The sequence below is a fragment of the Orcinus orca genome, chromosome 14, assembly GCF_937001465.1.
Source record: "Orcinus orca chromosome 14, mOrcOrc1.1, whole genome shotgun sequence".
NCBI lineage: Eukaryota > Metazoa > Chordata > Mammalia > Artiodactyla > Delphinidae > Orcinus > Orcinus orca.
In genome coordinates, this window is record NC_064572.1 from 21,077,210 (window position 1) to 21,095,776 (window position 18,567).

The window sequence follows — 18,567 nt, forward strand, 5'->3', positions numbered from 1 at the left end:
TTTCGAGAGGATGGTGTAGTGAATCTGAGTGAAATCATCCATCGAAATGGTACTTTGTAATATGCCCCGTTGCTTATATAAAGTATTAACATTTTTTTTTTTCTTGAGCAGAGAATAAAAACAGTTTCTACTTTGTCTCCCATTTAGTGGAAGTTCATATTTAATCATGATAAGAGAAAGGATTCCGTTACAAAAGTTTTACTTTTCATTTTTGATAGAGTATTTGTTATTTTGCTGCTGCCTAACAAACTCTTCTCAGAGGCAGCTTGGAACTGGATGAGGAAAAGTGAAATTTTAGATCCTACCTTAAAACATTTTTTAAAAACTGAATCCGGGGCTTCTTATTGTGTGAAGCTTATCTTAATAAACCCTTTTTTGTTTGCTTTGGAGTAGAGTGTGTGTGTGTGTGTGTGTGTGTGTGTGTGTGTGTGTGTGTGTGTGTAGGTGGGAGAGAAGGAGGAAAGAGTCATGTTTTACAGCAAAATTAGCCCAAATCACTTGTGAATTCCCTTTGTTTAATAGCTCAGAGACATCTTCCTGTTGTTGTTTGTCAAAAATATTTCTAAGATTTTGTAAGCTTAGGGGTTTTCACAGCTCAGCTTTCTTCAGAAATGTGAAGTAGAAGAAATGGAAGAAGTCAGTTCAAGTTGAAATGTCAAATGCTTCAAATAATTTAACTTAAAACCCAGTGAGATGATCTTCTTAAGCCTTTTCCAAAGAATCTTCGGGAAAGAGAGGCCCTCCTTTGCTCCGTGTACGGATATCTATTAAATATCTTGCTGGATTAATTCTGAGTCAGAAAAGTTGGTCGTTTCCTGGAAGCAATTAAAGGTGCTTGAAATTGAAATTTATGATCCGTAGGAGAAACTTAAGTTTCAACTACTTTTCTCAGATTCAAAGGCTTTCTCCTCACGTGCCCTCTTTGCCTCTTACCCCATACGTATTAAAAGAAAAAAATCAGTTCATTTCTCAACTTACAAAGTTTTTAAGAAACATGAGAATGTGTAAGTTTCTTTCAGTGGGAAGCACATAACATTTATGAAGTATTTCTTTGGGGATTACATCACAGTTTTATTTAATTTTAGGACAAAAGTTAAATTCAATATTTGTGTATAAGCCAAGGGAAAATGTACCATAAACATAGGAATTTGGGGGTGAGTCAGAGTTCCAAGAATCCCGGATTTACTTAGACCATTTATATAGAGACAGACTAACCATTAGTCATCTAGTTCTCACTTTTTTACTTTTGTAAAATTAATGGCACCTAAAAATTAGCTTTTGCCCATGTGGTCAAAGTAGGGAGAGTGAGCTTTGGCAAATAGCATGGCTATTAGAATTACTGTCCAATTTTTGGACATTTTCTAAGCACATAACAAATAAATCCTATAAATTATTCCTCAAGTAGACCACAAGCAGCGAAAAACCATTGAAGTGAAGTGAGTTTCTGAAGGTTCTCTGTCACCAATAAAACACGTTGTCTGCTTACATTAGGTTCAGCTGCTCAAATGGTGTTTCAGATGGGCTTTATTGAAAACGTATCATTTACTTCAGAACCACCAATAATGTTTTTTGTTCTCCCGCCACTACCTCTTATAGGATGAAGTCATTGCTGTTTCCGAAAAGGTGATTGTGAAGCTTGAAGACCTGGTCAAGTGGGTACATTCTGATTTCTCCAAGTGGAGATGTGGCCTTCAAGCTGGGTCAGTGAAAATGGAGTCCCTGGGAAGGAATGGACAGAAGGAAGCTCTGCTGAAGTACCGGCAGTCAACCTTGAACAGTGGACTCAACTTCAAAGACGTTCTCAAGGAAAAGGCTGACCTTGGTAATTATCGTTTGTACTTCTAAATCTAACGTGTGGGCGTATACAGTAACCTACTTTTTTTATTGTAGGTTTTTCTGGAAACCCTGTCATTCATATATGCATATAATTTCTTTAACCTCAGAGGGACCTGGGAATATGGATGGAGAGATGACTGGGGGTGGAAGGGATGGATGTTACCTGTTGAATCACAGGACCTTGTCTGTGTGGAACCCTGTGCTGGGAACTGGGTGATATAATAACACTCAGCGTTTAGCAGCTTCCAGTTGCTGTCAAGGCATAAGACTTAATCGAGGCACCAAAAGTTGAATTAGTGGAGAGTTTAAATATTTGTTCTGAGTAGATACTATGACATTTTTTAACACCACATCAGAATTTCCTGTTTTATGTTGGAAGGAAGGCAAAGTGAGGAAGAGAGATTGCGCTGCTTCACGTGGAGCAGGAGAAGAGTTTCAGAGCAGGGGAACTACTGGTTCACAGCTCACGGCATAGGTTCCCCAGAGTTTTCAGGGTGTAGTGGTTACCATCAACCATATGGTTTTTTCTTTCCTTCCTTCCCTTCTTCCACTATAGGTTTGGGATTTGGAGTAGTTATTCCGTTTAGTGTTTGAATCCTGACTCTGTTGCTTACTTAGCTGTGTGGCCTTGGGCAAATAATTTAACCTCAAGCCGCAGCTTCCCCATCTGGAAAACCTGGAAACTTTTCAGGGTCACTGGGAGATGTAAGCTACAAAGGGTGTAGCACAGTGACTGGTGTATATTGGTGTATGGAGAGGAGCGCCATAATTAATTCTGTTGCTTTTTCTCAACAGTCTCTTCTCCAGTGACTTTTTTGTGTCCTTTCCTGCTTGTTTTTTTTCCTTTGTAACTCCTTGTGGCATTCACTGACTTACTTTCCTAGCATTGCTCAAGACCACAGTTGTTGACCTCTGATTTAGACTACTTATTTCCTCTTTAGGCAAAGAGGAACTTCACTTTTAACATATTAAGGCATCTTTTTCTTTCGTTCTAGCACAATGCTGATTTTCATAGCCCAGTTTTATGCCTTAATGTAACAACTTCCTGTTGGGTTTTTTTTAACCTAGATTTTAACTACTACAACAAACCTAGACTTTTTATTTTAATTGGCATAAAGAGACTGAGTAACACCCGTAACTGACTTGTCTTTCATGTGATTCTGGTTTGTGATGAGCTGTGCTGTGTTTTGGGAATAGCATTAATATTTTCTTTTAGTTTAACAATCAACAGTTTCCTGGCATCTTTTGGTAGATGTCAGGCAGTAATATTTTGGTCATGGTGGCCTGATTGTCATGTGCCCATTTAGAGAAAATTATTAATCTAGTGGTTTTCATTTCAAAATTAAAGAATTTTTTTTTAATCATCTTCCTATACAGGCTGTTAACATGGCCAATTTTGTGAACACACCATGACTAGCCTTCTGACATGTGGTAATGCTGAATAATACAGCTGTTGTATTACTTGCCTAATATATGATCTAAGTTGTATTGCTATTGTCTTATGTTTTCCTTAACATTAAAACCTTTCTTCTGTTTGTTTGATTTTTTTTTTTTAGTTATGAAATATACTGTTACTAATAAAAAACTAAACAGGAAACCCATGGGGGAACAAAAGGATGTGTAGATGGTTAAGCTTGATGTCATGCATATAAACAAGAGTATTTATAGAAGAGTTGTTTTGTATTTAAAATTGATAGTTTATTAATGAATGAAAAGAAACCCAACCTCTTAATTTCATCAGAAGATTTAGAGGTTTTGATCTTCCTGAATTCTAAAAATGTCCATAATCGAACTTTTTAATAATTGATTCCAGAAGAATTTGGTTTATAGTGAACATTCAAAGTACTTAGTGGTTTTTAAATCTTGTTGTTCATTAGACTCACTTAGGAAAATTTTTAAAATAATACTGATTGCTGAGTACAGCTTCCCCAGATTCTTCTTTCAGTAGGATTGAGGCAAGGCCAAAGAACATGTGCTGATAAAAGGACCTCTAGGTGATTCAGATTTTTTTTTTTTTTTTTCCTTTGGGTCTCATTTGGGAGACAGCTCTGTGAGTGATCAGGGCAGAGGAAGGGAAAATAAGCAACAGGAGATTTGATTGGGAAGCTCTCTGGTGAATAAGAAACACCATGTATTTTTTTTTCTTTTCTTTTTTTTTTAATGTAAAATACCCCTTTAAGGATAGAATTTGGAGCCTTGAAATTCTACTCAGTTGGTATGAACTGTGGGGAATTTGAGACAAATAGCTTTTGTAATTGGAATGCACACTGTGTTGTAATAATGTGGAAAGAGAAACAAAAACTTTCCTTAATGTAATGAGTTTCCATTATCTGCTTGATCTAAGGTTTACAAGCCTACATTGTGAGGATTTATATTGGGGATATAGGGGATGTCATTTGCTGTGTGCATTCCTGTCCCAGCAACTTTCTCTTCAACCCCTTCCTTTCTCTGTCTGCAACATCAAAATATTTGTTGTCTGTACTTTTCTTTCTACACAGTGGTTTTCTTATCTCCCTTTCTCTTGGCCACACTGAAACCACTTCCAGTACCACATTGTTAATGGAAGTTCACACACTTATTAGGTTTTTCCTTCTGTAAAACCCTTCCAACTCCTCATTGTTCCTACCAGGGCAAGAAGATGAACTCTGAGATTACTTAAGACCCTCCCTCTTTTTTTCTAGTGGAAGTAAGCAAAGAATGGAGCCATCTCACCTTTCTGTGGATAAAGTAAAACTGCAATATGTTATCTTTTTTAACTGAATTATTTCATCATGTTAAAACATCAATAATAACAAAATAATTCGGTTGACTCTTAAAGAAGGGATTTTACCATCTAAAAGCTAATCAAAGAACTCTTCTTGCTGAGTGTTTAGGTAGAATAAGTTCCCTTTAATCCCAGTTTGTGTCACTTCCTGTCTCTCTGAATAGTAAAAAAACAAGAATGTTCTCACAAATGTGTGTCTGCCAACAAATTAATACTCCACAAAGAGAAACTCTGCCCCAAATGGCAGCTTCCAATAACTGCTGTGACTCAAATCACAACTCTTTCATTTTTTTTTTATCCCTTTCCCCTTCAAGGACAATATTTGCGGAGGTCATGTTTGCTTTTTAAAAACCTATGGCATTTTCATTTAAGATGGTAAATGGTGACTGAAACTGCAGCTCTAGATAGTGGGGAAACTAACAATCTTTAAAAAACACTTCTGAGATGTGTGAGAGTACATTCATCCCCTTCCCTCCCCTTTGTCCTTTTCACAGAAAGAAAGTTCAGTATGAAACCGATTCAGATTGTGACTTTACTCAGTGAGACATTTTACCTTTTTTCAGACAGTTTCATACTGACGTTTATAGAAAAGGAAGAAAGAAAAACTAACTATGTTAAAATAGAAGGGTTAAGGAATGTATTATTCATAAGCATAACGAACACAGGAACCTGTTTTTCCAGAAGAATCGGGTTGATTAAATCATTCACTACACAAGCCTCTAGTTATTTATTTTTGTCTTCAGAATTACAGTACTTAGCTTTTGTTATAAAGTGGACCTGATACCCATATTTGGTATGGCAGTTGGAACTAGTCAAATGAAGAATTATTTCATTTTACAAAACTTTTAACAGCTAAGGAATATAAACACTATCAGTTAAACATAGCATACTTGGATTTTTTTATTCCTTGGGCTATAGTTTGAAAAGAAATCAAATTATTTTATATAACACTGCTTCTTACAGAGTTCCTTTAAGTGAAGTATGAAAGCTGCAGTGTAAGCTTTATTGGCCTATAAATATGTCATTATAGTTGGACTACATTTATATGCTTTGGATTGTTGTTTAAGCCAAGAAAATATGTCTCTACAGGTTGACTTTTTATTGAAACCCTTTGAGGCATACAATAGAATGTATTTTAGGCCAAGGTTATTAAAACAGCATTTTCATTTTTTTGCAGCAGACGCATTGTCAATTACGCTGCCACAAACTGTCTGTGGATGGGCAGTTTTGAATGGTTTCATCTCCAAATATGTCTCTAGAAAAAGAAAAGATAGGGGAGTGTGAGCTGAAATCAAGAAAAGAGACCAAAAGATGTGGGTGTGGGTGAATTTAATGCTGGGGGTTCCCTCAGGTTCTCTCAGTTCAGTTTCTGTTTCTAAAGTCCCGTCAGATGGAGAAAGAGTGCCTTCCCCTGTCCCTTCTGCTGCTGGGACTTTTACTGTACTTTGGGGAATAGACAGCATGGTGGTGGTGAAGGAGCAGTGGCTGGGAGGTCAGGAGAATCTTGCCTCTGCCTGTCCTGAAGGTCTGTCACTCACGGCACAAGTCACTGTGTGTTTACACCTTCGGGTTCCTCGTGTGTGAAATGGGTCATAGTGTGTACTTTGTTTATCTCGCTGGATTTCTGAGAAGGTCAATGGAGAAAAAAGATCAATATCTATGGAAGCATCTGTGGTACTGACGTCTAAGATGGTATTATCATTATTATTACAAGAAGGCGATTCTATATCATAGGGAGCTAGGTGGTATAAAATGGGCTAATTTGTCTCTTGTGAATTTCCCTAATCACATGTTCTAGTTATTTGGGGCAGGGTTTACACTCTTCCTGTCTGCCTCAGTAGAAGGCTGTTACTAAAATCCTTCAGGTTCTTTTATTTGTATATATATTATATGTATATATTTGTATATATTATATATACAACTATATGGAGAAAGAATATAAATATATATTTTTATATGTTTATATAGAGATATGTATTTATACTTTATATAAAGTTTCTCCCCTTACATTCTGTCAAAATAAGCTGGGCCACAAGTGGCCAGTGGTGTAAATGTCTTCTCCAGTACTTTTAGTTAGAAATTGACTATAGTCTTTGCTTGGAAATTCTGGAGGCCTTGTATTTCAAACGGTTGTTTCAACTTCGTTTTGAGTTTGATATGTCAAGCTGCTTCCTGGGATGTGGATACGGGAAGGATTCTCGATTTGTGTTGGAGAACAGTATAAATGTCTCTAATAAGAAGTACGCTAAGGTGCTGACAGTTTGTCATAGGAAGTATTTTTCACCAGAGACATCTGATGAACTTCTTAAGATGGAAGACATGCTTCTCGCTAAGCCAATCCTTCTCTTCTTTCCTTCCTTCCTTCCTAGATGTAAATTTTGTATGTATATATTAAACAGTCTTCTCAGGGTATTTGTTGTTTATATTTTAACTTCCATTGCCGAGCTAGCTATACTATTTTTTTCTTAAGATAGAAACTTGGGAAATTTTGGGGATGATATATTGTTGAATTATTCTGTTCGTGGATATCATGAGGAATCCCTACAGAAGGGCCTCTTCACTGAAACAGATTTGGCCTCCTTGAGTTCAAAATAGAAATCAGTTACACTTGAGGCTTATCAAAAATTTGTAAAGATAATTTCCAAAGGATTTTCTCACAAGCTCCTCTGACAATATTGTGGTGTGAACCATGCATTCTTTAAAGAATCTAATTCTAGCACAGTGAACACAGGAGAAGCATGCTGTCCACGTGCCAACGTGGCTGTTTCTTCAAGAGGCTGCTTCATTTCATTGTAAAGTGACAGCCCAGAGAACCTTTGACAGGAGCAAGTTCACACTTCCAAGAGTCTGTACCCGAGACATCCAAAGCTTTAGAACAACTTAGTGACAGGCCATTTTCTAAGGATCTGGGAACATAGGCGGGAGGTTATTCCATTTCATTTCAAAGTTAAAATTCAGCTTGGCCGTGTAATCAAGTAGTTGAAGACTGTCCTAAAATAATGGTAGAATGAACATGTAAAAAGTGTCTTGAGTAAACAACGATGTATGTTGTCTGCACTCAGCCATCTCGGCTACACCTGCTGGAAGGGAAGTCTGTGAAACCTAACCACGTGTGAACCAGTCAACAGCTGGTCATTGATATTGCTGTCTAGATATCATACTGCCATCACTCAGGAAGGCTCATTCCAAGTTAAAACCCTTCCATTTGGAATTTCTGTTGACTTGCAGATCTTCTAGTGTTTCCTAGAGTGATGAACACTTTCTAGGACACCAAATTCAGATCTTTTAATAATGGACTGAAGGTTAGATAGTCAACTGAAGAGAAGTCCATAGAATATAAGACTTTATTCTTACTTTTAGAATTGGAGATGTTGGGGCAGAAGTAAGAAAAAAGTGCAATTGGAACTTAAGTGCTATTTTTAAGTATTCAGGTTACCAGTATTCACCTCCTGGATACAATGTTTGAACAAGGTAAGAAACTCATGCTTTTTGGGGAGCGCTTCATAGAATTGTCAGGCTGGGCACTGGTACAGTTGATACTTCCTCTCCCCCTTTCCTTGAAATAGTCCTCAGTTCTGTCCTTATTTGGCTTGTTTTAGCCAAATCCCAATTTTTTCAATTTTCCACCAGGATGTGGTTTCAGAATCCTTCCCCATCCTGGTCACTCATCTCAGGACACACTTTGGTGGTTCTTTTATACCAACTTACCCATTGTTGGAAGAGAGCCATGGCACATGCGTCAGGCTTGGCACCCTCCAGGTAGGAATGACACGGGCAAAACTCTCGGAATCTCTTCCCTGAAGCTGTATGGCCTTGACTTTTCTACTCCTTAGGGCAAAAAGGAGGGAAAAGATGTTATTCAACCACTATACCTCCTGAATTTTAGTTACCTCTGTTTTTGCTTGTGTTTTTTTTTAAACAGTAGTGTTAAATGTAGACTATTATCTAATGAACATCATTGTCAACTAACGTGGCAGAAGGTTTTGTGGCTCAATATCATTGCCGTGCCTTTCAAGTTTCTGCAATTCCTAGTTGTATATTGTAGCATTTAGGGTAGGACTGTAGTATTATTGCCTCAATAAAGATCCACAGTTGAATACCAGCTTGGTGTCCAGCTTTGTTTAAGCTGCTCTGATCAAATAAGATAAAAGACCAGCACACACGTCTTCCCTAAATTATCATATGTGTTAGTTTAGTTCATTATCATCCTCCTGGACTCTAGCTGTTCTTGCTTTTTTTCATTCTCTGTTTTCTGGTGTATGGCCATACCTTTGATAAAAAAAGACCATGATGGAGAAGGCAACCAACCCATACTTTTGTTTCAGTCTCATTAATAAAAATGTGAATATCACAGCGAAAAAGCTGTGGTAGTCACCATCTGATGGGAAGATTACCAAAGATGAAAGAAATTCAGCTGCGGTCTGAGTCCCTTGCTAATATATATGTCCCCTTTAGTTTCTGGTTACATACCCAGGGTCTTTTGGAAAAAGTCTTCTAGGCATCCTTGGCTTCTTGCAAGCTCATAAATATCTGGTATTATAGATAGACAGGCACACTTGGAGCAATACTTCCATTTGTATTTGGTGGTAGGAGTCTACTGTGAGGAACAAACCTGATTGGTCCACGTGGTCTGTTAAGCATCCTTGAACAGTGCAACATCGCGCCTCAAATGTGCTTTAAAAATGAAGCTTGATTCAACATTTCCCCTTCCGTTGGAAATGTAAAATTCTTTTCTCCTTTTGTTGTACCTCTAAAATATTTTTCTTTACTTTCCAGCTCTCATCTCTTTAGCCACTGCATGATTACTGACTGTAGGCCATTATTATAGCTGTTATCACGATGGCATCACCTTGGAACCCAAAAGCACATACATCCAACATGTGAATTGATGGGGCTTTTCCAGAGGGTTTTGTGAGCAGGTGTTTGATTTGGGCATCTAGGCTTAATTCTCTTTAGTACTGATGCTGATTCTTCCCAACTGCTCATTTGTCTTTTTTTTTTTTAACTTTTATTTATTTATTCATTTATTTTTGGCTGCGTTGGGTCTTTGTTGCTGCGCGCAGGCTTTCTCTAGTTGCAGTGAGTGGGGGCTACTCTTCGTTGCGGTATGCAGGCTTCTCATTGCAGTGGCTTCTCTTGTTGCCGAGTGTGGGCTCTAGGCGCGCAGGCTTCAGTAGTTGTGGCACATGGGCTCAGTAGTTGTGGCTCACGGGCTTAGTTGCTCCATGGCATGTGGGATCTTCCTGGACCAGGGCTCGAACCCGTGTCCCCTGCATTGGCGGGCGGATTCTTAACCACTGCGCCACCAGGGAGGCCCCTCATTTGTCTTTTAGAGTACTTGAAATGTGAGATTTTATTGCAAAACATTAATTTTCCTAAATGTCAAAGATCCACCCCTCTTCTCTCCTCTAACATTATGTGTTTAAGTCTGTAGTTTGTACAGGTCCACTGTTGAGGAAAGCTGAGGTTTGGACTTCTACCCCATTTTAATGAATATATTTATTTAGGACAGATTGGAATAATAGTGGGGTTTCAGAAGCTTTACAAGTGCTTCATGCACAGTAGGGGCTGAGCAAACAGTGCTGTCGATTTGGGGTTTTCCTAGTTGCTTTGCCCTGTGTGTTTTCAGTTAGTATGCTGGGATGAAGTGGCCTCTCTTTGTTCTCCCAAATGTGCCTGGCCTCTTTCTTTGGACCTCTCCACTTGCTTTTTAATTTTTTAATCATTTCTAACATCTTTTACACTTCTGACCCTTTAAAAATATTGGCTTTCAGCCAGTAGCTCCCCTTTCTTCGATACCCTCATGCCTACTGGATAAGATACAAATGTTGTAGGCAAGCATCCAGTGAACTGTTCAGTCCCAGCCTCCAGTTTTTTTCTTTTTTATTAAAGATCTTTCATTGTTGTTGTTTTTCTGAGTGCCAGTGTTATCCGTGTTCATATTAGAAAATGTAGGCAATACAAAATGTGGAAAAATTTAAGTTGCTTCTTTTCCTCCCACCCAGAAGTAACTGCTGTTAGCATTTTTAATATCAGTATGCCAAGGTATATGAATGAGTGTATAGGTATGAAATTCATATGCATATCCTTCCCCCCCATTTAAATTTGTACAGGTGTATTATGACAGTGTCTCCATATTATAAAATACTCTGTTTCTTTCTGCCTGCCATAATGTTTCATGAGAGAGGTGTTTCTGTTTGGACATTTCATTTGCTTCTGTTTTCCCACAAACTCTGAAATTCTTGTAACTCTGCCCATGTCCATGACTCTTTCCTCATACGTTTGTAGAGGTGGAATTGGCAGCTCAAAGTGCACACAGAATGTGAAGACAGCCTATCTCTCTCTCTTATCTCCTATCGCTTATGTAAACCTCTCGCTTTAGCCTAACTCGTCTAACTGCTTGGTCTTCTTTCTCTTTAACCGCGTGCACCCACACCCTGCTCCCCAGCCCTCCCGTGAGTTTTGTATGGCTCATGCCTTTACTCATTCTTGGAATGCCCCTTCCAGGACTCTTACCTGAAGGAAATCTCTTTTCTTTAAGTTTCAGTTGAAGCCCCTGAAGCCCTTGTTTGGCATCTTGCCCAAAGGATTTTCCCTGCTTATGGAGCTCTTATCACACTCAGTGTCTCTACCACCTGATTGAGTACCTTACGCTATAACTAGCAATATAATGCAGTATCTTTTTTTATATATATATGCTTGTCTTATCTTCCCAGCAACAGTCCTAACTATCCTGTAGGCATTCTGACTTCACAGCTATATTTAGTAGGTTAAGTCAACATGCGACTTTTATGATCAACCTCCTCTGAAATTTCTGGCGTTCTCTGCTCTGCATGGTCAGGACATCTGTGTGGATTCAGTGGTTGACTTGAGTTCTTGTCTAGCACTTCCTAGGACACCCTCTAGTGGAGGGGCTTTCCCATTGGTACCTGGAAAGAGAAGCAATGTACAGTTGGCGCTCCATATCTGCAGATTCCGCATCCGTGGATTCAACCAACCTTGGATGGAAAATACTCAGAAAAGAAAAGAAAAAAACCCTTCAGATAGTTCCGAAAAGCAAAACTTGAATTTGCTGCATTTTGGCAACTGTCTACTTAGCATACTTAACAGTTATGTCATATTAGGTATTATAAGTAATCTAGGGATGATTTAAAGTGCAGTTGACCCTTGAACCATGAGGGGGTTAGGGTGCCAACCCTCTGCACAGTGGAAACTCTGGGTATAACTTAGAGTCGTTCCTCCACATCTGTGATTCTTCTGTTTTCCCAGTTCTGCATATCCATGGATCTAGCCAACCTTGGATCATGTAGTGCTGTAGTTACTATTGAAAACAATCCCTACGTAAGTGGACCCATGCAGTTCCAGTCCGTATTGTTCCAGGGTCAGATGTATAAGGGAGGATGTGTGTGGGTTATATGCACATGTTATGCCATTCTATATAAGGGATTGGAGCATCCTTAGATTTTGGTATCCTGGCGGGGTTTCTGGAACCATTCCCCCACGGATACTGAGGGACGACTGTACTTGTGGTATTTAGTTTCTAACTATTTTGGGCTTCATTTGTAATCCTCCATTATAGACTCATTCGAGGAAACTTACTAAGAGAGCTTTTGAACATGCTCAAAGCTAGCTTGCCAGCCTAGGGATTTTTGGTGGTGTTGTAGGAGTTTGTTGTGTGTGGACATTTACATATTAATACTGGCACTCGTTAATTCCTCTCTTCCTCAAGGGAATCTTTTTCATGTGTCAGGATTATAGCAGTGACAAAAATGTGCAGGGAAATAAACAAATCCAGACTGGACTTGCTCTCCCTTATCTTTTTATTATCATCAGCTTGTTTGTAATCGGTCTTCTTTAGGTGACAGGTGATTAAGGAGATGGTTTTAGCAAGACATCTGATACTTCTTATTCTAGGCAATTGTACTGTTTTAATCCTCACCTCCCTTAAAGTGGTTACTCGCTAATCATGGTGGAGGATATTCCCCATCTTCCAACTACTCATTCTACTTCTTTGGTTCACAAGGGAAGTAATCTGTTAGGCTCTACAAAAACAATGCTTTATGCCTGGCCTATTCACTCAATAAGAAATAAAACACTGTTTTCATAGCAGTGCTGATAATAAGGCAGATTTCAAAGCATGATGAAACGTATACTTTTCTAGCAGAGAAAAACCTATAGTTACCTGGCTAATTACCCATCACATGATGGCTGTGTGTAAATACAGGCTTTCACATGTGCAGCCTCTGTGTGGGTTTCTTTCTCTTTTTTTTTAAATTGAGAATGCTCATTTAGTTTCCATTGTTTTGTATTAATGTTTTCAATCAAAGATTTAGAAGAATGAGCAAACACAGAACCTACCATATTCGGGTGGCTTCTCTTTGACCACTGTACTAAACGTTTGTGTCATGAACTTTAAAGTAAGACAGACTTGAATTCAAATCCTTGCTCTGTAAGCTGTGTCACCTTACATTTTTTAATTCTGCTTTGTTTGTTTATCTGTAAAAGGGCGTTAATACCTGTCTCAGAGGACTGGGAAAGATTAGATTAGATTACATATGGGGGAGCATTTAGTCAAGAACATTGGTTTTCTTTCTTCTTTCCTTTAGAAAAGTAAACCTTGCAAAGTGCTATTTTCTTCCCCAAGAAAGTAAAGTGGACAGTTGCAACCTAAATATAGTAACATGAAGTAACAGGCATGGGCTTCTACTCGTATTTCATTAATCAACAAAGTGATTAATTCCATGGTCATGTTTTCCTTCCAAGAGGTGAGTATATATAATCATACAGCATTCTTGGAAGGAGAGGAAAGTTGGATGTTGGGTGAACATCTGTAATAATCTGTAATAATCTCACACATGCCCTTTGGATAATGGTAAATCTCATACAATAATAAAATCTCAGGGTTGATAATCTAGTTACAAAACTCTAGTTATGACATCTTTTCCTGAACTTACTACTTCTTAAATGTCCTCTGCTGAAAATAGTTGACTGTTTAATATTTTCAGTGATTGAGGAAACGCATGACTTTACAGTTCCATTCCATCTTTGATCCATCCCTGTGCTAGACATTCTTTCTTCGGAGGAATTAAATCACAAAAGTATGGTTTATAGTACAAACGACTGTATTAATGATGTACTATTGTTATTAGTTCTATTCTCGAGACAGCAGAGAACAAATCAAATTTTTGTTCTTGACAGCATTTCAAGTATTTGAAAAAAACTGCCCCCGCCTCCAGTGCTCCATTCTCCAGGTCAAACACCAATAGTCTCAATCCACATTCCTTACACAGCGTGACTGCTGGCTTTCCCACCTGTCTGGTAGCTCTTATCTAAAGACATCTAAGTTGTCCCTGTTGCTCTCCATGTGTAACTATCTATGTTTTCTATTTAAAGAAAAGACGATACTTCAGTCTGGTTTCTGGCCTTAATTTTACTTTTTATACAAAAAAATTTAAACCTTTCAGAAGCAAAAGTACTTCTTCACCTGCTTTCTGATTCCACTCCTCCCAGAATTAACACACTGCTAATGATCGGTAGTTATTCCTCCAGTTATCTGTGTGTGTATGTGTGTAAATTGTTTTGCTTTAAAAATAAGATCTTACGCTGTGTACAGTATTTAGCAAGTTGCTTTATCAACTGCTGTTAAGTAGCCTAGAACTGTGCTGTCCAGCATGGTAGCCACTAATCACATATAGCTATTTTTTAAAAAAATTTATTTATTTACTTATTTATTTTTGGTTGCACATGGGCTTTCTCTAGTTGCTGTGAGTGGGGGCGACTCTTCGTTGCAGTGCATGGGCTTCTCATTGCGGTGGCTTCTCTTGTTGCGGAACACGGGCTCTAGAGTGCAGGCTCAGTAGTTGTGGCACACAGGCTCAGTAGTTGTGGCTCGTGGGCTCTAGAGCGCAGGCTCAGTAGTTGTGGCACATGGGCTCAGTTGCTCCGCCGCATATGGGATCCTCCGGACCAGGGATCAAACCCGTGTCCCCTGCACTGGCAGGTGGATTCCCAACCACTGTGCCACCAGGAAAGTCCCACACACGTAGCTACTGAGCCCTTGAAATGTGGCTACTTTAACAGAGAGACTGAGCTTTTAATGTTATTTAATTTTAATTAATTTCAGTATAAAATTAAAAACTAAAGCAGTGTAAAATATTTTTTTGTTAAACATAACTTTATTGCTTTGGTAGGACTACATCACTTTATTGAATATTTAGCCTGCAAATTGGATGTGCTGTAAATGTAAAATAGACACCTGGTTTCAAAAACTTAGCTTAAAAAAGAACATATCTCAATAATTTTTATATTGGTCACGTTGAAATAATATTTTGATATGTTGGGTTAAATAAAATATATTGTAATTAATTTTACCTTTTCCTTTATTTTTTTTAATGTGGCTACTAGAAAATTTTAAATTATATACATGGTGCACATTATATTTATATTGGACAGTGCTGATCTAGAGAGATTTGGACAGCTGTGATGTTTAGCCAAAGCTTTTAAAGTACGTGTCTGGTGTACATTGTCACGTGCGTGCATCCTCTACAAGTGGTTGTGCTTTTGTGTACTTTACTGTACAGTGCTGTATAGAGTACAGTAGTACAGTATCGTTATTTCAAGCCCAGGATGTCCGGAAGCAAGCGTAAAAGCAGCAGTGATGTAGCTGATACTGCAAAGTAAGCTAGGCTAACTTTGTTGGACTTATGAACAAATTGGACTTACAAACACACTCTCAGAGTGGAACTCGCTCCTATGTAGGGGACTTATGTAAAAGAATCACTGTTGTATGCACCGAGTGCTGAAGAAGACCAGGGCACTGTATTTGCTGTAGAAGGAAGATGAAGATGAAAGAGACCTAGTCCCTGCCCTTAGGAACTCATGGTGTAGTGGGGTGGACGGCACAACTAGGTGATAAGGTAGTGTTTAGCCAGTGCATAGGTGAAGGTGTAAGCAGAGGGCACTGGGAGTATGGAAGAAGGTTCCTGAGTGGGTCTTGCGTGTGAGCAAACTTGTAAATGCTTAAAGAGCAGGGATGATGACCGCTGTTCCTTTGGTAGTCGTCTCGTCTGATTGTTAAATAAATGAGGAGATGCCCATCCCATGTGATCACTGGTCTTCCAGGATATTACTAGGCTTGAAGACGATCGTGGTCATTTTTGGCTTAGATCTTCTTTTTGGAGGGCCTACTTATCCCACTACGAGCTTGGATTTGGTGCAAAGTTGGCTTTCTAGATAGAATTCCTGTGCTTGATGTTAGATGCTGACCCTTCATTGGCTCTAATAAATACCTAGTGGTTCATATCAAGCTTATCTGGTTAGCACAAGAAATACATACTTTACATATCCCTCATTGAAATCCCTAATATTTTGCCAAAGCTTTAGCACCTCCACCCAGAAAGTGTTCGGAGATGCTGAAGGGAAGATAATTAAACTTAAGGCTCTTTCTTGATTTGTTTGGCTTTATAGTGTCATTTGTTTCATAACTATGGAGACTTCATACCTACCAATGTGTGCTCTGGCGATTCAGGGATATCAGTTGAAACTCAAAATGTTAAGTCTTTACCCTCTCATTGGGTGTCCTTGATGCATCAAAGCAATATTTTGATGACGTATTCTTAGCTTGTGTTACCTACAAGCTAAGAAAAAAGGTAGCAATTTTACATTGCAGATGATGAAACTTTCCCATGAAAATGTCAGCTTTCTCTGTGGTTACATTGTTCATGGTTGCAAATGGGGCTAGTGTGGTTAATCAGATCAATTCATAGAAAACAGTTTCTCCCGAAGGCAGTGTTAGAATGGATCTCACAAAATCTGAGAATTTACCCCGGGCAGAGCTTTCTAGCTGAATAAAACTTCTCCTGTTGAATCTAAGAGTGGAGATCGGGAGGGTATAGGATCATAGATCGCAGGTTCACGGTTTGACAGGAGGTTTACGGATAATCGTCAGCTACCCCCAGCTGCCCCCACACACACAAAAACTATAGCTTAGGCGATAAGTCATATGCCTGAATATTCTGCTGGGGAATCATCTGAGTCATTAATTCTTAATTAAGGACTGATAGATACATTTTTGTGGGGTGCCTAAACCCCCAAATCTTCATGCATAATTCTGGATATAAGCACACATTTTCTCAGAAGCCCATACATAACATTCATCTGATTCTGAAAGGAGTCTATGATGATCAAAAGGGTTAGGAAATACTTTTCCAATGCCTATTACTTATCACTCTGCCCAAAAAGCCACCCATCAGGGATTACCACCAAGTTTTATTTATTGCATTTTCGTAGAAGCCCGTGCATATGTGACAGGGAGGAGAGGTAATTGGATGGGCCTCTTCTGATGGTGCTTAACCTTTGGGCATGTGGCATAGAAAACTTTGAGAATCTAGAGAACGCTATGGACTCCCTACCCAGAAAATACATCCGCAAAATTGGAATGACATTCGAATGACACTCATGGACCCCTTCCTGAAACTGGTCTTTGAACTCTTGGTTAAAGACTGCTGGTTGATTCTCGTTAAAGAGTATGGAATCGTTGTGCTATGAAGAAAAATGAAAATGATATGTGTCCACCCCACAAGGTTGATGGGGTTTTTGCTTTCAGGTACAAGGATTTTCGGTGTTCATGCCATGTGTGGCAAGAAAGAGCATGCCTCTCGCATGTATTTTTCTATTTTCAAATTATTAATTTAAAAAAAAATTATTAATTTTGACAGCAGGAATGGGCACTGGGTAATTCTTATTTGCTCCTGTCTGGAAGATTGGGATATGCTGTGTATACATTATAACTTTAGTAGTTACTTCCTGTTTAGGAAGCCCTCTGAAAACTCCTCGTGGTGAAGTAGAGCCCCCTGTTGTAATGTAAATACGTTCTCTATGGCTTAATTTTTATATATCGCGTTCCATAAAATGAGGCCTGCCTAAGGATTTTTCTGAAAGCCTTTTTATCACGTCAACCCTGTGGCCACATTTTTTTTTTTTTGGCCACACGGCATGTGGGACCTTAGCTCCTTGACCAGGGATCGACCCTGCACCCCCTGCAGTGGAAGCACGGAGTCTTAACCACTGGACCATCAGGGAAGTCCCCAGTGGCCACTTCTAACGACAATTTGTTTCTTATGTGAATCAGTCTCATGTTCAGTATTCTAAATATTTATAAAATAATGGCTTTTTGTCTTTTACTAAGGGAGCTCTGCATATTGTTTATGGTCTAAATTTGGCCTATTTCCTGGGAGCCTGAGTTGAAGCCCAAGATGAGAAACATTTTATTTTTTATTCTGATCAAGACCCCATCTGCCGTTTGCTAGACTAAACTACTTACTGGGAAGGGAATGAGGATCCCTCCCTCACCCCAATTTTTATTCTAAAATATCGTCCGGCATGTAGTAGGTGCTCAATACATACACTGGGTGAATGACTGCATGATGAGGCTTTAAATCTTGTACCTGGTGGCAGAATAATGTAATGGTAGGAGTCTGGCAGACCTAAACTTGAACCTGGGTTGCTGATTTTAAAAAATCCATATAATAATTTCTACCTCACAGAGATGTTGTAGGATTTAATAACATATTGAATTCCAGGTACTTAAGACAGTGTCTGGCACAATAAAGCACTTGATAAATGGAGCATTATTAAAGTCTTAGGCCTTAAATTAGGATATCTTAGACTTTAGCCATTTGTAAACCGATGTCAAAATTTTTCTCATGTTGATAACTCCCTATTTTATAATTTAGTTAATATTTTTTCTTTAACTGCTTTTTTTTTAACTTAAACAACTTTAATAGGAAATTTTATATCACTACTGCAAATAGAAAACCTATATCACTTGCTATAAATAACAGTGAAGATAAATACATAGTTCTTAAAATTAAAGAAAATGTTTATCCGTGTATCACCTAAAATTGAGTTGGGTACTCCTAGTGTAGACCACACTAAAGTCATTTCCTTTGAGGCTTTTCTCCTGGGCA

At 38.6% G+C, this 18,567-nt stretch overlaps 1 protein-coding gene across 3 annotated transcripts in view; it reads left to right on the forward strand.

Moving 5' to 3' along the window:
* ARID5B (AT-rich interaction domain 5B) overlaps window positions 1-18,567 on the forward strand; it is a 189,722-nt gene that overhangs the window by 28,951 nt on the left and 142,204 nt on the right. For all 3 annotated transcript variants that reach the window (XM_033406063.2, XM_004279981.4, XM_033406064.2), the window contains one exon: window positions 1,597-1,822. In XM_033406063.2, coding sequence (XP_033261954.2) covers window positions 1,597-1,822 — 226 coding nt within the window. The remainder of the gene's footprint in view (window positions 1-1,596; window positions 1,823-18,567) is intronic.